We start from the raw sequence: 20,153 nt of genomic DNA on the forward strand, positions 1-20,153 counted from the left end.
GCGGGAGGCCACTGCTCTCGCTTGCTTGCTTCCTTTAATTCGTTTAAAAAGCAAATGTGAGGGCAGAGTTCACAGAATAAGAAATTCTGGGAAAACTCTTTCAGGGGTCCCTTGCGTGTTCTGCTTCTTGCTTTCTACAGCAGAGCGTCGGCAGGCAAAAAAGCAAATGTGAGGGCAGAGTTCACAGAATAAGAAATTCTGGGAAAACTCTTTCAGGGGTCCCTTGCGTGTTCTGCTTCTTGCTTTCTACAGCAGAGCGTCGGCAGGCAACGAAAAAAGTCACCGCCAATCTATGTAGAGACTAGTCGTGATACTGTAGGGGTTGTATTGATGACTTTTTTTTTCTGTCTACCAATTGAAGAATTTCTTACAAAGAACAGGTTTTTCCTTTTTTGTAAGAAAGGCTGAGGCAGCTTAGAGGAACATTTTAAATGCTGACAGTTTTAGGTACTAGCGTTTTTTTGGGGGGGTGGGGGTGAGGCTAGGAAAGGTCCTCTGATTCATACTCTTCTTTTTATATTCTAGCTTGAGGTGGAAAGAAGTACAATAGTTCTCTCTAATCTACAACTCGCTTGTGTATTTTGCAGGACTCGTATAGAAAGCAGGTTGTTATCGACGGAGAGACGTGCTTGTTAGACATTCTGGACACTGCAGGACAGGAAGAGTATAGTGCCATGCGTGATCAGTACATGAGAACTGGGGAAGGATTCCTCTGTGTTTTTGCCATTAACAACAGTAAATCATTTGCTGATATTAACCTTTACAGGTATGATCTGGGTCTTTTCCACAGGGAGGGAAGGCCGGAAACAGCATCAGACCTATTTGCTATTAACCCAGTGAAGACTAAATAATATGCAGATATTAAATCTCACGCTTCTTTCAGAAAGTTTTTCAAGCTTATCTGTGTTTTGTGTCTATACATTATTAGTCACCTGAGAGAGGGACAATTATCTGGTTTGTTGTGTTAATCAAATCATATTTAGAGCGTACAGAACATGATCTCTAAGAAAATGGGTAAGAAGGCAAATGCACATCAGGGTGGAGTCATAGATGGACTAGAAGATGGAGTGTATGAGGTTATTGGAGATATTGCTGTAGATTAGAACCCCTGACGTCCTGCTCGGCTTTGATACATTTTTTTTGTGGTACAAGGTTGTTTGAATGCTGAACTAAACCAGCTTTTATATTTAGAAAATAGTTCCTAATTATTTTTTTTTTTATTTGCCTTTTTGAAGAGAACAGATCAAGAGAGTGAAAGATTCAGATGACGTGCCAATGGTGCTAGTTGGGAATAAGTGTGATTTGCCCACAAGAACAGTAGACACAAAACAGGCTCAAGAATTGGCAAAAAGCTATGGAATCCCCTTCATAGAGACATCTGCTAAAACAAGACAGGTAAGATGCTTCCGTTCTTGGTCTGACGACTTCCTGTATACTCAATGCAGAATGGTCCAGTGTTTTCCCGTGTACTTTTTTTTTTATCTACAAGAGTAAGCATTTTTTAATCCCTTTGCAATTTTTAGTTTTTGATTTCCCTGCTTGCTCTTAGCTTGAAGGAGTTCTGTTTTTATCACTGGGCTAGGTCAATACACAAATCACTTCAGACTTGTATTGATTTTCTTTCAATTGGGTCACGTTTGTAAGAAGAAGAGAGCTTCATCTGCTCTTGCTGAGAAGTGGTCAGACCGTGCGGTTAGTCACCCCAGACCTGTTTGGTTTTCTTCGCTGCTTAATGAAGGCCAATCATAAGAGTATGTTTACAGAAAGAATTCCCCAGGGTGGTCTAATAGACTTTGGCTTCAGAATTGCGTTGAATATGTGGCTCTACCCAGTCAGCCTGCGTTCTACTTAGATCAGTGTGGAATGGAGGAGAAAAGGTGCAATGATTAAGCAGTAGCCAGAAAATTCTAAGAATTCTAAACCTGAGTTGATTAGTCAAGAAGTAGCTTGTTTCCTGCATGGGACCTCTCTACAGTTACAGTTTGCCTTGTTTCTTTTGATGGCTGTTACCCTGGATGTTTGCCTCAGAGGAAGAGTTAAGAGTGTAAGTGGTGAGGTCTGGATATAAGTGTTAGTTTCTTTCTCTTATGAACTGTGGGATAAGTTGGCTACTACTCATCCTGTAGAAGTATGTCTTTCAAATATGGTAAGGAATCCTGTGATGGAAAGAACAGTGATCTCAAAAGCTTCAGGAAAGAAAATACTTTACCTGGATAATTTGCATTCAGGGTGTGGAAGACGCTTTTTACACACTGGTGAGAGAGATCCGGCAGTACCGGATGAAAAAGCTCAACAGCAATGAAGATGGGAATCAAGGCTGTATGGGATTGTCTTGCATTATGATGTGATAAGGTGAGCTGTAATTTAAGTCCTTCATTGGCTTCTTGTCTGTATGTCTTTCAGTTGTTGATAAGCATGGCTTTGAAATACTAGTTGCTGTAGGTGGGATTTTTCCCTGTTACACAACCCGTTGATACCCAGGATTTAGATCCTACAGTTAATCGCTTCTCAAAAATGTTGTGTTTTTTTTTCCCTCTAAGCAAAGCTTAAGAAAAGGAAATTCTATTCACGCAACCTTTTGGCTTTAACCTGTGGATTTCCACTGAACTGATAACTGTGTTATTTTCTATATCGTTCTTGTCAGTGTCTCCTTCCTTTGGGAAACCATTTTGACTATTTGGAGAATGTGTAATTTCGGTCTTGTACACAAGAAGCACCTGAACTAGAAAGAGGAGTGTGCACAATTCTGCAGTCGCCATTTGTTGATGATTGTTTGGTTTCTGCGCAGCTTATCTTGAGCTCTGTTCCTCTGGAATATGCGCTGTTCGAAGATTAACCAAATAAAATAATGCAAGTAATGAAATCTGTGAGTTCCCTAGCTGAGTGAAATTCTTTCCAACAGTTCCCTAAAAGATACTGCTCATTACTGTGAGAACAGGTAGACCAGTTCAGGACTTGTACTACATTGTGGCACTGCACATCCATCAAAGTTGGACAGCAGCTAATTAGAGATGCCTTTCTGTTCCAGATGCCAAGAATACGTGGTTCAGATGTGGCTGCTGGACGAGTCTCGATGCTACTGTATTGCGTCTCATGCTGATGCCCTGCAGTATTTTGGTGCCAGTGACCAGAATCTTGGTACCAGTTAATTAGCACAAGATCCTTTTCTGTGCTCCATCTGAAGAGAACATCTATGGCGTCTACCTCCCTGCTCAGCTAACGGAGCAGTCATGTCTCTTGATGTACTGGGATTCTTTTCTCACTGTGTTACCTGGGTTTGTTCAAGAAGAAAACCAGTCACAAGGAAAGTGAACTTTAGAGACTAAATACTGTGAAAAAGATGACACTTTACCTCTAGAGTAAAAGCTAGAAGTGATGTTTGTCCCCTTTCTATTGGATTCTGATTTGCAGTGCTATCAGAGGAGTGGCACTAATCGTTGCTTGGCAGGTAACGTCAGAAATGGTTTTGCCACCATGAATGCTCCTGGTATCTGCTCTCTGTGCACTCGTGCAGCATATTTGCAGCATCTCCTTTGCGCCAGGAGTGCCACTTAACTGATCCTTCATTTTCTGTAGTAAAAAGGAGATCTCTTTCCTAACTTAAGTGCCTGCTTGCTAAGAAGATTTGAAGTTGTCCCCTGTTCCCTTGGGTTGAGGAAGACCCCAAGGACTGGAATTTCTTGGGAGCTCATTGTCTTAAGCAGGCAAGTCTTCTGTGGCTGATCTCTTTGCCTGGCAGGATACTAGACCAGGAATTTGTAGGCTGGAAGATCCAGCAGGCACTCGTAAGACTCTTGAACTAGGGAGAGGGACGTACTGCATCTGTTTTTTACTTTCTTTGTAGGTGGAAATGTTTATATTCTATTGTTGTTTTTCTGAAGCATTCGGATCTCTTCCAAGTTGGACCAAATTAGTCAGCTGTTCATTTTTAACATTAACTGCCAACATTTATGGGCAGCTTCTCAATAGTTAATCTAATAACTGGAGGTTGGTTAGTTTGGACAGCTGTTACTCAGCTCTGTCTGTAACTTGCAAATTATTTTGTTCTGAATTACTTTCTTACCACCACACTGTAAACATAGTCTCTTCAAAATGTCTCCCTGTAAAATGTCATTGGAGAGTCTCCTTGTCAGGGAAGGAGTGCGTGATTTCAGGTTGACTGGATTTGGGGCAGTGGTTGTCACGGACTTGGTGTGTCCAGACTGAGGGGAGAAGGCAATGAGCTATAACGTAAAACGGAGCTAGCTTCTGATTGCAGCATCCTTGCAAAATGAGGAAGGAAGTGAGTTCAGTGATGACTACGCAGAAGGTGTATGATGTACTGATGGGAATTCTGGGCTTGTTCTAACAGCCTCGATATATGACAATTACTGCATAAGCTGTGCAAGTTTTTCCTAGAACAAAACATTGTCACCTCATATAATTGGGACATACAAGTGTGGTCACTGTTGCAAAACCTACCAGTGTTCTTTGGAATACCACGTCCTTCCTTAGTTCTTGTGCTGCTGATACTGGATTCTGTTCTGTGTGGTCGTACAGTGTATCCCACAGCGAAGCTGAATTCCCAGTTACTGTCTGATGGAAGAGTAATGAGCCTTCAGCCAACAGAGGGAGCGTTCAGTCAGTTGGCCAAACCAGTGTGAGTGGAGAAACTGCAAGAGGCTTGATTTCAGTTTGTTGGTGTCAGATTCATGCATCTTAGTTTGGAGTTCTCAATTTCAAATGGAAATCAGAAATCAGTAATCAGTAAATACAGAGAGAAGAAATTGTTCCTTTTAATATTGCTTCCTTCATTACTTACATTCTTAATTCTCTTCCTGGAATGAAGAGGATCAGTCTGCATCATGTTTTCTTTATCCGTGATAATCCTTATAAGTACTTTTTGGAATTTATTTCACCCTTGACTGATGTGGCACTGATAAGAATTAAAAATACAATATTTTTATTTAAAACGTTATTTTCCAGCAACACATACACAGTGGTGGGCAGCATTATGGATAGCATTGGCTGTGACTCAAGTTGAGTTCGTTTGAAGATGATCTCATGCCTGCAAGTTAAACGTGACAGAATTACCATCACTGCAAGCTGCCATGTCTGTAATCAGCGAACAGTGGTTTTCTTTTATGTGGTGCAACAAGAGAAGTCATTTGTGGAAGCATTCTTTAAAAACTGTGGCAGGAGATGACTGTTGGCTTCTAAAGAGATGTGTGACACTGTTGTCTGCTGAATAAAATTACACATGGAAAAAGATAGCTTTTGGGATACACATCTGGTCACATAGACTCAGCATTTTGGAAAGACAGCAATGTGGAGTCTGCAATATGTTTGAATGGTGAGATCTTGTCAGCTGGGTCCATGTATGGTTTTTGATTATTTGGGAAAGTTAAGATTGCAGAGTTCAGAGCATGACTGCCTGCTGCCCATGGCCATGGGAAACCTTTTGCAGCTGCCATTTGATGTTTGAAGGTTGTGTGGTCAAGTATGGAAAATTAGTTCTTTTGGATGGAGGTTCATCATAATTCTCTACACTGTATGGCATGTCCCAATTGTCATTAAAAATGTACTAGCTGTAACTCTAAAAGTTGTGAATTCTCAGAATCGTATGGCAACTGGCAAGTGCATCTACTTTCTCTCTTTGGTGTTCCCTTTCTCTTGGGCTATATAAACTCTTACAAGGGAAGAAGACCTGGTAAGGACAGGGCACATGTATTTCACCTTTGGAACCTTAGAGGAGGATGCATCAGCTCTTGGGATGCTGCAGAGCTGACCTACACAAGTGGTACTCCCATCTGCGTTATTTGAGGTTCAGATCTAGCAAGTGATACAAAATCAGTGTTGTACTTGTCAAGAATACGAGGTAAATGGTTGTACCTTGTTTCCAGCTGTCTATGTAAGAGAACCCTGATTTTGGTGGCAACTGAGAGAGAATTGTGAAGGACAAAACCCAAGGAAGTTTTGGGGAAATTATTTAGAAGATAAGCACAGAAGTTTTTGCACAAGACAGGCCCCTGGGAAAGGTATTTCTGTAGATTTACTCCAAATGTTATTTAGAACTAACAGCACAACACCATGTTAGTGCCAAGCTAACTTTTATTATTCTGACTGGGAAGGACAGGTATAAACAACTCGGAGGTAAGATATTAAAAAAGGGTAAAGCTCTTGTTCAAAAATTACAAGTGCCAATAACTGAAATAAATGTTTCTCTTATTGTCAGCTGTTTAATGAGATAGCGTAACTTGGTGGCTTGTTACTGTTAGTGTTCCCACTCCAGGGTCTTCTTCAAACAATAGTGCTCAGATTTTGTTCTTGCTGTCGTCAGCAGGACTTTGGATCATAACCATAATGCTTAAGCTGCCATAATTTTTAGTACAGTTCAGTGACTTAGAATTGGATTTCAAGCAACTTCAGGCCTTTGGGGGGAAGGAGAGTAGTGGAAGTTTGAATTACATTCTGATCCTGTATGTGGTCCTCCTTTAATCCCAGAGCCTTGAGTGACTGTGTATAACCTCCAGGATGGTAGATAACTGTTGGGATCTGGACTTTTTATCCAAGGGCTAATTTGTTGTTACTTTGTATAATTATTTGCTTTCAATAACTCATCTCTTTTGGTTGGAATTGAAGTAAATTATTTTGCTTCTTAAATAATTTTTTTAAAGAATAAACTTTTCATTCTTTGGTTGTTTCTTTCGTGGTAGTGATCTGGGCACTGTGTCCACAATTGGCTTGCAGGAAGCTTCTAACAATGCTGTCTGCTTTCTCTGTGGGATCTAGGTCCACTCAGATGGTCACGTCTGTAATGTGGCATGAACAGCTGTGTCCTATATGTTCCCTATAGCACAAATAAGCAGTGGGAGTGGCTTTGAGACGTACTGCAGGGCTCGTTCCAGAGTCCAGTTCTAGTGAATTCACCAGTCTGTGCTGTGTCACACATCCTGGGTTAGTGTTGAGTCTCTGTATTTGCAGTGGGGTCCCTCGTAACATTTTTGCTGACTTTGCCCTTGGAAAGGATGCTTGCTAAGTCAAAAAAAGAGGGATTTTCTTTACTTGGTGCTCCGAGAGTGGAATCAGCTAAAAAGTTACTGCTGTGTCCAAATCATGCTCTCAGTTAGGCTTTTAAGTTGCTTAATTCGGTCTTCTAAAATACTTCCCTGTTGGCTTTCCTCCTGCAATAAGCAAATTGTGTTGAACACACAGAAGGCGTGCTTTAAGTGTGTTTCTCCTAAGACGTTGTGTCAGCCTACTGGAACTCGGAGTCCAAGCTGTTTTCTGTGCAAGGAACTTTAGAATAGACTCCTAGTCACAGGTATAAAACTCCTTGCACTGTGTAGCTGCAGTAGTCACTGCCTGTTCCAAAAGGAGAGATGTAGAATATGAGTACAGATGGGTGCTTAAAAGCAGGGGTTTTCTTGGCTTATTAGGAAAGCTTTCCTCCAATATGATGGTTATCTGTAACAATCTGTGTCTACAAACGAGTTCACACTTTAACGATTTACTGACTTCTGTTGCATACTGGAACATAGGCAGGTTTGAACAGCGCTAGAGGATTCTGTGTAAGGAATGACGGAGCAATGTGGGGAGAGAGGAACTTGTTGAGGCTCTTAGTGCCAGGTGCTGCTGGTCAAAGGCACAGCACATCAAGGAGCGCCCCTGGGAATTTCCTCGTTACCCCCCTCTTAATACTTTTCTTCAGGACTTGAAACCATTTTCTAGTAAATCTTGCCCCATGGCTTCTATTTGTCCAGCTATCCCTGTGGTGTGGCTGCTCCACTAGGTGCACTAAAGCAAGAACCTGCTAAATACTCTAAGCTGCCAAAATTCTGACTTGTTTGGCCATCTTCCTTTGACTAGACCTGGGTGGAATGAAGGCAGCTCAGAGATAGAAGTGTGAGGTTTTAGAGCCACTCTGAAGCCTCTGTCTGTGAATCCCTTGCTTTCCAGCTGAAAGAGAGCAGGAAAATGGCTTGTTTGTATTCAGTACTTCAGTTTAAAGAGGCTGTAGATCTAACTTTAGCACAGCATACCCAAGCTTTACTCGTATTTCTACCATGAACCCAACTGCATTGACCCTGTGATTTAAAAAGCTAGGGGATCAAGAGACCTCTTGAGGAAGATGACCTCCGCACCCTAAAGGTTATTTTTGGTTTCAGATATGAATCCCAAGATCTTGATAGAAAGGTTAGGGCAGATATAGTCCCTGTGAGAGAGCAAACAAGCAGGAGCCAGTTTTTATTGACCTTAAATGAAATAGTTTAACAGTAATGTGGTATGGGATCTCCCAAACTTGGGAATGAGTAAGAACAAGAATAATTCAGAAACTGAAGACAACCATCAGAATGAGAGAGGAGACCAGGTATTGGAGGTCAGGATTGTAACAGCATCCCAGCTTTGCCCTATTGGCTGCACTTCCCCATGTGCACAGGAAAATCAGTTTATATTCTTGGGGAACATCTGGGAAGTGAGGCTAAAACTCCGTGAATTCTGGAGAATTTCTTAATTGTAACCCAGCATGTTTTGAAGTTGTGTACATCAAATAGCAATAGAATCATAGAATCATAGAATGTTTAGGGTTGGAAGGGACCACTAGTGGTCATCTAGTCCAACCCCCCTGCAGTGAGCAGGGACACTGCTAACTAGATCAGATTGCTCAGAGCCCCATCCAACCTGGCCTTGAATGTTTCCAGGGATGGGGCCTCCACTACCTCTCTGGGCAACCTGTTCCAGTGTTTTACCACTCTCATTGTAAAAAATTTCTTCCTTTCAGCAAGTTACTGGATGCCCTGGAAATTCTCTCGACTAGAGATGCTGCACCAGGTCCCAGCTCATCTGACTTCACTGACTGGTTGTGCCACAAGCTTCCCGTGCACCTATGGACAAAATCTATGACTTGTTATTTCTAGCTCTGTATCTTACGCAAATAAATCTTTCACTTATTCCAGCCGCCTTCTGGGACAAGGCCGTTTCATAGCTGTTTCTACAAAATACAGCACGGGAAGCCCTTACGTGCACATATAATTCCAAACAATGTTGTCTTTTCCAGGGGCGCTGGTTTTTCTGTTCCCTTCAATGTTATGACCAGAGTAACCTTTTAAATCAGCAGCGAGACTGTGCTGTCGCCTGAATGCTTTGCTTGACTTGTCCTGACTTCAGTGCAGTTTTTCATCTCCATCAAGAAGTGAAGTATAAACAAACAGGAAAAGACTCTGTTTCAAATCAAAACTATTGTATCCTTCTGACCTGTTTAGGCTGACCGCTTCCCGCCAGGAAGCTGAGTCAGGAGCTCAGAGTTACCCTGGCACCATGCAGGGCACTACGAATCCTGGCCATTTTCTTCAGACAGGAGCTGTTTTCAAACAGGTTTGAGGAGACTCTGAAGGACTGGGTGCAGCCCTCAATGCCTGTATGCTAGAAAGAATCTCCTTAAAACAAGCTGAGAGGTGCTTCCCAAACTGATACCCTGCTCCGCCAGATCCAAGCCACCAGTGTGTAGCTTAAGGGAGGAGTTTCTTGCTGCACCTTGGATTGTAGCAAGTGCTTGTCTCTGTAGGATATGCCTTGGTTATGGCTCGCCACGTACAGAACTGAATATCACCTTACAGTTACGATGCATAGTTTTATAAAGGCAGTTCCTGAAAAGCTCAGAAACAATATATAGCTCCTTGCACTTTCCTTCTGTTTGTTTATTTGCTTGTTTGATTCACCTGGGAAGATGCGAGGACATCTGTGCAACTCCTGTTGCTAAAATCCTGTCTTTCAAGTAGACCCCCCTCTCAGGAAAAGCCTTCTCTGAACAGCACGCTGGTTGGTGAGAGCGCATCATTTCTAACTACCCACAGCTCCTGTTCTGATGAAGACATCAGCCCCGTGCCCTGGGGGTTTTTCCTTTAAACCACTGATTCAGCACAGAAGACAGCAGTTTCAGTCTCTCCTAAGAGACTGACGTCCGCAGTCCGCTTTAGAAAGGTGCAACTGTCCTGGGAAGTAGCAATTGGGCCAGACAACAGGTGAAACTCTGCTAAATGTAAAATGAAAGCCTAACTAAAAAAAAAAGCTAAATTTGAGCCCTGGTTTCACCTGTTTCAGTGCAAGTGCTTGTGGTCGCACTTTAAATAGTCTTCTGGTTGACCTCTGTTCTCCTTTTAGAGCGAGAGTCTCTAATTACAGGGAAGGGAAAGCAGTAAAATTAGTGTTAGGCTGTTGTGCAGTCAGTCAGCCACTTGAGCTCTGTTACAGTAGGCTGTTACTTGAGGCTCTGCAGACTTGCTGCAAAGATGTCACGGGTGAGGATTCCAGGTAGGTCTGAAAGCAGGTAGTGAGTCGAGGAGCCACAGGGCAGCCTTGTTAGCCTGCAGCCTCTGAGCTTTTGATGGTGTGGTATCTTTGCAGTCCGGGGACCTCACTGGGGGCTTTGAGCATTTTTCTTCTGTTTGGAGAGATTTTTGGATAGCGCAGCAAAGAAATAGCATTATTGTTTAAACCTTGCTCTGCTCATACTGAAGAGAAATATTGTCCCTCCTGCAGTGTAATGTATCCTGTGGTGATACCATTAAATCACTGTGGAAGGGGCCAGAGGGATTTCAGGAGTCTCTGGTCAACCTGGCTAAGCTGAGATTTGGGGTGCTGCAGTCCCGAGGGGATGGGGAACACAAGCTGGGCAGCAGGAGCAGGGCCAGCCAGGCTTTGCAGAACAGTACAGAGGGACATGTGACTGTCACTACAGAGCCCCGAAGAATATCGGCACCAAACAGTTCTGATAAGAGCACGTTTAGAATTGCAGTGCTGCGTGGTGTGATAGACACTGTCCTAGTACGTGAAGCTCATGTTAAAGCCTGGCCCTGCAACATCAGTGGGAGTTCACTGACCTTCATGAGTGTAATTTTCATCCACTAAAGAGATGAAAGGTCAAACTAGGCATTTCTGGGAAGCTTAGTTTGCAAATGAATACATGGAGTTCAAATGCCAGGCAAGTATGTTCTGCAGGCTGGACTTTGGGAAGTCAGCACCTGGTGACTTGTGATGCCAGAGCTCCAGCCTGAATTTTCCGAGTCAGATGGAAAGGGCATGCACTGCACCCCCAACATGTTTATGCCACACGGCATGACCGGTAGTGATCTGTGGAACTGCAGCGTCTCAGATGTCTGATCCTGTTAGTGAGTAAGTGGAGATGTGACCATAGGCAGCAGGAGGATGAAACTTGGCATCTTTGAAATGACCATCCATCCTGATCTTCACAAAGAACGGCGAGTCATGGACAGAAAATAGCCAAGCAGCCACGGTGCTCCAAGTCACTAAAATATTTGCTTTCTTGTTCAGGCAGGAGAATGCCGTTCTGCCCTCTTTAAGTTGTTCCATGCTCTTCTGCATCCCTGTGCCTGGACACAGGTGTAGCAAGAGACCTTCCAAGACAGCTCAGTCTTACTCGATAACTAGTTGCTTGTAGTGTTGACTGAGGTGATCTAGGTTCTAGAAAATGCTGTTCTCCTTGGACAGCCACAAGGAAACCCAGAGACTGCTGTAAGGCAGAAGCTCTGCCAAAGAGCCGCAGGTTGGATGGCATCTGCAGTGTGGTTCACTTATGCACACACCACCAAAGTTGTCTTGTGGAACAGTCAACACTGAACTTGCATCTTTATATTGTACAAAGTGACAAGTACTGTTCATTCTTTTGTAAATGGAAGGCTTTGGCTAAACTTGTACTTTACTAATCCCTCTTTAATCGCTGATGTGATGATTAGGCGAAAAAGCGTAGATTTTGGAGGGCTGATCACATCTGTTTTTGTTTCTGTTTTATCTCAAACAGCAGAAGACAAACGTGAGTATTGCTAGGCTTTTTATATGCTCGGCTATGTTACTGCCTAGACATGATCATTGGCAGCGACAGCAGTTACATGATCATGGTGATCTTTCAGCAGTTCGCGAAGATGCTCTTTCTCAGCAGTGCCAGCTGTGCCCCTCACTGTTTCATGGGGTGGTTCCAGCTTTGTGGGCTGTTGATCTATGAAGCTGCTACTTGCTAAATATTGTCCTAGCATCCCTGAGCTCCTGCTTAGGAGATAAACTTTTTTTAGTGAAGTTCTTCCCTCTGTGGCAACAAGTGAAACATTTCCCTCGCACCTATTCATACTTTTGTTGGTTTTTTGGGCTTGGTGTGGTTTTTTTTCCTTTTTTCGTTTTCTTTTTTTTTTTTAACAGAGATCCAAACTAAAGTAACTTCTTTTGAATGCATCCTGCTCCTAGTGGATTTGATCCATGACGGGACAGATCCAATGCTTCATCTCCTTTGTTTAGGTCGAAGCCCACCGCATGGTGCCCTCATGTTTGCTGAGGCCTCATGTGCCAGCAGAAAACATTTCTTGCTGAGACATCTGTCATCCCACAGTCCCTAACAGCGGGCAATAATGAGATAATGCAGAAAAATGCATTTTGTTTTCTAAGCAGCATGTTGGAGCCCATTGATGATACAGCAGCTTTAAAACAGCAAGCAACTTCTGTTACTGAAATTCTGTTTTTGTGACATTGCACTGCTGAGAAGTGGATTTAGTGCCAGAATTTTCCCATGTGTTTGTAGCTCAGCACAAGGCCTTTTGCCTCACTGTGTAATAGCAGGGAAAGGAAGCCCCTGTGTTATGCCCCCCCCCCACTAACCCACAGCGAGGACCTTGGAACTGCAGATTCAGGGCTACAGGGATAAACTGTTTTGATCCCTGCAACACCCTGTGGGAAAAAAAATCGCTCGGTTCGTTACTGAAAACCTCTTGAAGATCTGGCACGCTGCTGTCATGCATGCCAGTCCTTTCTGCTTTGGTCCTCATCTGCTGACTGTGTCCTATCTGACACGTCACTGGTGTGGTCCATCTTTCAGCATCAATCCTCACTACGCTTCATGCTGAGCTGCCAACTGCTGGCAAAACGTGCTTGATTAGTGTCCATATGCTGCTATGCAAATATGCGCCCCTGGGAGATGTTGCCAGAAGAGCCCTTGGGTTCTTGTTTTATGGAATCTTGTTGGCACCTTCTTTCTCCTACGTCATAAGGCTCCAGCCAACCTTGTGTGAATGGCGACTTTTGTAGGGCCATATTAACTGGCATCTTTGCAGCATGCTGCACATGATGGGCTGAGAGGGGTCTAGTCCACACAATGGTTCCCTAGCTAGGAGCTGTTCAGCTGCACTGTGATGGCAGGAACTAAGTGCTTGGGCTGCCAGCTCTGTCCATCTGTACCTCTGTCTTTGTCCTGGCTGGATGCCTTATGGGTCTTGGGCTTCCTAGAGCTGCAAGGGCTCTGCCAGTCTTCCCCTCTTTCCCCCAGCGCATGCTCTCGTAAGTGCCCTTCCCAAGGGCTTGCTTCTTTCTGGGCCTTTTGGCACTACTCTTGGGCTGCGGGTTGTACGACCTTTTCTGGTGTGCTGGGGGTATCTAGGTATGTCTCCAGCCCACTATGTGCGGCCCAGACTCTGTATGCTTGTTGTAAATTTTGGAGGTTGCTCAGAGTCTTCCAGGCAGCATGGAGGTGCAGGTGTCCTAAGGAAATGATGGCTGAGCATTAAGCTGACTGCAAGGGGCACCTGCCTGTTAGGGTGGCTGGGAACCAGATGCCTGTGTGACCCTGCACTCTGCTCCTTCTCCTTGCAGAGATGGATGAGGCAATGCGCTCCTTCGCAGAAAAGGTCTTTGCCTCTGAGGTGAAAGACGAGGAGATCAGGCAAGAGATCTCTCCGTTTGATGTAGAAGAGGTCTGCCCCATCTCACGCCAGGAAATGAGAGCGCACATGATGCTTCAGGAGAAGTCTGTCACAGCAGAAAAGCGGTGAGCAGCAACCAGGGCAGTTGGGGAAAGGAGAGGACCATTGTCTGCAAATCCCCAGCCAGAGCTGGAAGAAAGCAGGGGGAACATAAGGTCTGTGGAAACAGCTTACCACACCAATGGAATAAATCCTTGGCAGTTCCAGGGCATCTGTTAGGTATTTCAGGGTTTCCTCTCCAACTGTTCCTGCTGTTGGACAGAAAGACACCCTTGGACTGTTCCCGGGGTGTCAGCACAGCAATGGCCACAGAGCTGTTGGAGAAGGAGACCTGGAGACCTTTCTCTGGAAAGGTGTGACGTCCAAAGACCATGCTTGAAAGTCTGTGCCGACTTTGTGTGCTGTGGCCTCTACTCTTGGCCGTGTGTGTTTAAGGTGCTCAGAAAGCACCAGTTAGATGATTCATGTGGTGCACGGTTGGAACATGGCTGTGGTAAGTGCCCCTGACCCTGCACCTGCCTGTGGCCATGGAGTCAGGATTGTTGGCCTGAGGCTTTCTTCCCTGGCAGGAAGAAGCGCCTGCTCCGCCTGAAGACAATTGCATTGGCAGTCCCTGTGGCTCAGAAGTCTATAACCAGACTGTCCACTATTGATGAGGTCATCTCTACCTCCCCCCTGTACCAGACTGTGCCTGACTTCCAGCGGGTACAGATCACAGGGGATTATGCCTCTGGGGTAGGTACTCGCATGGCTGTCCCCTTCCCCACGCTGACTACCACCTTGTCTAGCCCCTGCCCGTCCCTCAGTAGCGCCCAGTGTCACAGGAGTCTGTACCAGGTGCAGTGGGGATAGTCTGTGTCTTCCAGTCTCATGAGCATCTGGTGGTGCCCTGCTGCATTCCTGGAGGATCTGGAGCTGAATTTCTTAGCAGGAGTCTGTGGGGTGCTGCATGCTTCCCATGGGATTCTCCAGAGAGGGTGGGGGGGGGACACGGGATGCGTGGCAGGGTAGGCTATGCTCATTGATTGCAGCCTGCTCCTGCTTGCTCACAGCTCTAGCTGTCTGAGATCTATGCATGTCACAGAATCCCAGAATGGTTGAGGTTGGCAGGGATCTCTGGAGGTCATCTGGTTCAACCCCCCTGCTCCAGCAGGATCACCTAGAGCCACTTGACCTGGACTGCGATCACATCCTGCGCTAATTCCTCTTCCTCCTCCTCTGCAGCCTTCTATTACATTTGCAGTGCTTCTGAGATACTGCTGGCAGGTTGCTCTCTCCTGGGCTGGAACAGGTTGCTCGGCTTGGAGTTGCATAGTAGAGGAGCATTTAGGGGAAGCTGAAAGTCCCTCCGTGCACAGGCACATTCCTTCCACTGTGACTGCGGCTAGGTGCAAGTGCTGCATGGTATTCTTCCACACTGCTCCAGTCAGACCTCTCTTGACTGCCGAAAACACTTGTCTGTGCAGTAAATCAAAAATTCTTGACACGTTGGGTCAGTGTATGTTGTTGTCCTGCTTCAGTTTCAGCCTAGGCTCCAAAAATAGCTTTTAGTGTTTTGCCGAGGCCTGGCTTCCATTTCAGTGCCAACTACAGTTTGCAGTGAGGAATGTAAGAGGGGATGACAGCTGGAATTCACTGGTTCTAGCATGTGGGGCTTCCCTTTACCATGTCTAGGACTTGCCTATCATCCCTTCTGTGCCCTGCTCAGGCAGAGCGGTGGGAGGGAGGGGATGATAAGGTATGTACCTTGCTGCGAACAAAATTGTCCTCTTTACATCTTGGCGCACCAGTGTCTCTCTCAGGCAGCTAGGTTCGTTGTGTGGTTGCATTCAGCAACAGCCCTCTTGCAGGTGACAGTTGAAGATTTTGAAGTTGTCTGCAAAGGCCTGTACCGTGCCCTGTGCATCCGGGAGAAATACATGCAGCAGTCTGTGCAGAGGTTCCCCAGGACCCCATCTCAGTACCTGCGTGCTATCGAAGGCGAGGTCTGGCAAGCGAGTGACACTGGCCCAGGTACATCTCAGCGCCTGGAGGGTTTTCCTCTCTGGCTTCAGCATGGGGTGGGCAGGAGTCAGAAAAGGGTTGCATAAGTGCTCCACAGGGGAGTCGCTTGCCCAGGGCTCCTCTTCAGGGTCACAGCGGCCAGGCTGCCCCTGCTTTCTGCCTGGGGTGGAGGAGCATGGCAGCCTGTGCTTCACAGTATTCTCCTTTTGGTCCAGTGTTCACACCACCTGTGAAGGATGGAGAGGATCCCTTTGAAACTGGGAATCTTGCTGAGGACCTGGGATACCACGTTCAGATGAAGGATGGGGTAGTTTACATCTATGGAGACAAAGCAGCAGCTGGCAGAAACGAGCCAAAGGACCTGCCCTACCCCAATCTTGAGCACTTCGTTGATGACATGAACTTCCTCTTGGCCCTGATTGCACAGGGACCTGTGTAAGTGCATAACCCAGCACTGCTGGGTGCAGCTGCAGAGGTCCTGCCTCAGTAGGCGGAAGGAGGTCAGGGTAGAGCCAGGGTTGCTCCCTCCTCTTCTTGGGACGAGGGAGGAACCCGCTGATGACATACTTGCAGCCTGCTGGCTACCAAAGTGGCCTTGGCCCTTGTCAGCCATCTTGATTGGGGTCTTAAGCAAAGTCAGCATTTGGGGATTGGAAACATGCCCTGCAGGTATGCTCACACCTGGCCAGGCTTTCCTTCAAAGCTCTGTAGTAGAGCCAGGAGAGGCACCTTAGGGAAGCAGGCCAGACCAGCATGAGCTCCTCCACCTCAGGTGGAAGCTGCATCCCTGTGTTTGATGGGCCATGCCCCTGTGTTGAGGGGTAAGGAGCCCAGTCACTGTTCTGCCCTTTGCTTTCACTAGTAAGACCTACGCTCATCGGCGCCTAAAGTTCCTCTCATCCAAGTTCCAAGTGCATGAAATGCTAAATGAGATGGAGGAGATGAAAGAGCTGAAGAACAACCCCCACCGGGACTTCTACAACTGCCGGAAGGTAAACGGCAAGGCTTACAGCCCTAGTGACTCTGAAGACGAGTTGTCTTGGTGCCTTCCCCTCCCTGAGAACTGGCTATTAGACTCAAGGTCTGTGGCACCTACATGGTTCCTGCTAATGGGATGGTGCTGACTGGGCTGCTCTTGGCCTAGGCCTATTGTGTTCATCTGCTGGGCTGAGCCATGCTCCCCACGTAACTTCGGCTCGCCTAAGGGGTTTGTTACTCTCCCTGTGGTGGTGCCTGAGCATCCCAACTTGAAGCTAGATAGCTGTCCCTCTGTTTTCTCAGGTGGACACGCACATCCATGCTGCAGCCTGCATGAACCAGAAGCATCTTCTGCGATTCATCAAGAAATCATACTGTGTGGATGCTGACCGTGTAGTTTACAACGCCAAGGGCAAACAGCTCACCCTGAAACAGCTTTTCCAGCAGCTCAATCTGCACCCCTATGACCTGACAGTGGATTCCCTGGATGTCCATGCTGTAAGTGGTAGGGCAATTACTGTAAGACCACTCTTGGGTCACTCATCCACCCCTGCAGGCATGGCTTTTCCCCTCCCTGTGTGCCTGTGACATGTTGTGCATATTAGTGTTTGTGGCAGGATGGAGCAGCTCCTGGCTTTCCCATTTTGGCTCGCTGGGATCCATCCCTGCTCAGCTGGTATGCTTGGACCCAGTGTGTGTGTGTAATGTCTGCCCCTGATCCTCCCTACTCCAGGGGCGGCAGACGTTTCAGCGCTTTGACAAGTTCAATGACAAGTACAACCCTGTGGGTGCCAGCGAGCTGCGTGACCTCTACCTGAAGACGGAGAATGCTATTGATGGCGAGTACTTTGCTACCATCATCAAGGTGAGAATGCAGGGGAGGAGAGAGCAGGTAAGCTGTGGTGCTGCTGTGCCCAGGGGCTGGAGGGTCCCCAGGCAACTTCTGTTCTGGTTTGTAGGAGGTTGGCTCTGATCTGGAGGATGCCAAGTACCAGCACGCGGAGCCTCGCCTCTCAATCTATGGGCGATCAGCGGAGGAGTGGCCCAAGCTAGCCAGCTGGTTCAACAGACATCGGGTGTATTCCCCCAACATGAAGTGGATGATCCAAGTACCCAGGATTTAGTATGTGCTGTGGGTCTGAGAGAGCACTGTACCTTACAGTGTACTGTACCTCATTTTTCACCCTGAGGCGTTGTGGGGACAGTGGGCCATGTTGTTCCTCTGCTAGCAGCTAATCCCCGTCTCTGTCCACAGTGATGTGTTCAGGTCTAAGAATTTCCTCCCACACTTTGGGAAGATGCTGGAAAACATCTTTGTTCCTGTGTTTGAGGCAACGGTCAATCCTCGAGCCCACAAAGAGCTGAGTGTCTTTCTACACCATGTGAGTGTTACCCGATGATGTTGTCAGGGTGTGCTGAGCGCTCACATTCCTGTTTGTGCACAAGAAATGGGGTATTGGCCCTGACGTGGAAGGTGTCATCAGTGGGCTTGTGGCCCTACTGCCACATTCTGGGAAAGGTGGGAGGGTGCCCAGAAGCGCTGGGAGGGGTCAGATTCCCTCAGCTGGCTGCTGTGGGGCTGTGAGAAATGCTGCCCACTCACCTCCTGGAGAAGGGGTTTGGTGTGACCTTTATTTCTAGCCCTTGATAGAGCTTGGGGGTTTGTGAGGAGCAAGGTCTGCAACCTTGCCCCCAACTCTGCTGTTGGGTGGGGCCAGGGGACAGGTGACAGCTGGGCCATGGCAAGCAGAAGTGGGGCAGGGTGAGCCAGCCTCCCTGGGCATGATGAGGTGGGGAGCTTTGAGATGCAGCTTTTTTGTTGCCTTGCCAAGCAGATCACTGGCTTCGACAGCGTGGATGATGAATCCAAGCACAGCGGACACATGTTCTGCACTAAAAGTCCAAAGCCAGAGCAGTGGACTTCTGAGAAGAACCCATCCTACACCTACTATGTATACTATATGTATGCCAACATCCTGGTGCTTAACAACCTGCGCAGGTGAGAACCCAGGAACTGCTAAGGGACCTGCGATGGGCTGGCAGAAGGGGGGGCTGCCTCATGAGTTGTCTCAGCTCTTTGATTGTTGGTGTAGAAGTGGGGCCCTCCTTACTCTGCCACTGGTGTAGTTTGGAGCTTCATGTCCGAGCAATTCAAACACTCCTTGGCAGGAAGTGTGATGGACTGGGGTGAAAACTTTGGATTGCAGAGGTGCATCTATTGTGTGCACAGAGGAGAAAAGAGAACAAGGAATGCGTTCCTAGGTCAAGCAGGCAGGGGCAGAGCTGGACCTGAAGTCAGGGAATCTTGCATCGCATGCCCTGCTGCTTTCCTGCTCTGAGTCCCTTCTTCCATGTGCCTAGGCAGCGTGGTATGAACACGTTCCTCTTCCGTCCACACTGTGGGGAAGCCGGGGCCATCACACATCTGCTTGCAGCCTTCATGACAGCAGATAATATCTCCCATGGTCTCAACCTCAAGAAGGTAAGTGGAGTAGTCACACACATGCCAGGCGTGGCAGAGGAAGAGAACATGTTCACAGCTGACCTCCACTGTAGCTGACAGTTAATTGTGCCTCTGCTTTAGACTGACAGACAGCCAGGCTTCAGGCAGATGTTACAGGATTCTCTGGGTTTGTCCAGGTGTGTTTTGGGGGATGTAGCTGAGAACTGTATTCAGACTTCAGGGGTTCAGCCTCACAGACCTATCACTGGATACGTCTGTAATCATTGGAGCCAGCTGAGTTCTGAAATCAGACAGGTTTGAACTCATTTGGCCTCTCGTGCTCCATGTGGGCCCTGGAGGACTGCTAGCTTGCCTCTCTCTTTTCTTGCACACGTGAGCTCCGTGCACCAGGTTTCCTGGCTGGGGCACTAGGCTGATCTGAGGAGTGACGCTGGAGAGGTGACGGGCACAGCAACTTTATCCCTAACCTGGCAACTCTTCTCATCTTTCAGAGCCCGGTGTTGCAGTATCTGTACTTCCTTGCCCAAATTCCCATTGCTATGTCCCCACTCAGCAACAACAGCCTCTTCCTGGAGTATGCAAAGAATCCATTGCCTGACTTCCACCAGAAGGGCCTCATGGTGTCCCTTTCTACAGATGACCCCATGCAGTTTCACTACACCAAGGTACAGCGTGAGCTCGTCACCTCCTGCTGTCTGACCACTGGAGCTGGGACTGGGGTGGGCCTCATTTTTCGGGGACGCCAGCGGCGTTTGCAGAGGGCCCGGCGTGCTGGGCCATCTCTGGGCCAGCCCTTGGAGCAGCATGCCCTGATGGAGGAGTACGCCATTGCCGCCCAGGTCTTCAAGCTCAGCACCTGTGACATGTGTGAAATTGCCAGAAACAGCGTCCTGCAGTGCGGCCTGTCCCACCAGGTAGGCGCCCCTCTGGGGAGGGTGGGCTTGGCCCTGCCCGCAGCGGCCCCTGCC

At 47.0% G+C, this 20,153-nt stretch overlaps 2 protein-coding genes across 6 annotated transcripts in view; both read left to right on the plus strand.

The window, feature by feature from the left end:
- The first annotated feature begins 572 nt into the window (after positions 1-572).
- Positions 573-3,376, plus strand: NRAS (NRAS proto-oncogene, GTPase). The gene is made up of 4 exons (XM_009639382.2): positions 573-766; positions 1,236-1,395; positions 2,229-2,352; positions 3,029-3,376. The coding sequence occupies exons 1-3, from the start codon at positions 675-677 to the stop codon at positions 2,346-2,348; spliced, it is 372 nt and encodes a 123-aa protein (XP_009637677.2). The 5' UTR covers positions 573-674; the 3' UTR covers positions 2,349-2,352; positions 3,029-3,376.
- The window catches only part of LOC104126807 (AMP deaminase 1), a 39,830-nt gene continuing 23,037 nt past the window's right edge, over positions 3,361-20,153 (plus strand). For all 5 annotated transcript variants that reach the window (XM_035894886.1, XM_035894887.1, XM_035894888.1 and 2 more), the window contains exons 1-14: positions 3,361-3,448; positions 13,630-13,804; positions 14,309-14,474; positions 15,590-15,752; positions 15,959-16,178; positions 16,606-16,735; positions 17,025-17,219; positions 17,455-17,586; positions 17,681-17,844; positions 17,977-18,103; positions 18,557-18,720; positions 19,083-19,203; positions 19,677-19,850; positions 19,986-20,099. In XM_035894886.1, coding sequence (XP_035750779.1) covers positions 3,376-3,448; positions 13,630-13,804; positions 14,309-14,474; positions 15,590-15,752; positions 15,959-16,178; positions 16,606-16,735; positions 17,025-17,219; positions 17,455-17,586; positions 17,681-17,844; positions 17,977-18,103; positions 18,557-18,720; positions 19,083-19,203; positions 19,677-19,850; positions 19,986-20,099 — 2,118 coding nt within the window. In that variant the 5' untranslated portion in view covers positions 3,361-3,375. The remainder of the gene's footprint in view (positions 3,449-13,629; positions 13,805-14,308; positions 14,475-15,589; positions 15,753-15,958; positions 16,179-16,605; positions 16,736-17,024; positions 17,220-17,454; positions 17,587-17,680; positions 17,845-17,976; positions 18,104-18,556; positions 18,721-19,082; positions 19,204-19,676; positions 19,851-19,985; positions 20,100-20,153) is intronic.

This window comes from Egretta garzetta, unplaced genomic scaffold, assembly GCF_000687185.1.
Source record: "Egretta garzetta isolate BGI_Z169 unplaced genomic scaffold, ASM68718v1 scaffold245, whole genome shotgun sequence".
Lineage (NCBI taxonomy): Eukaryota > Metazoa > Chordata > Aves > Pelecaniformes > Ardeidae > Egretta > Egretta garzetta.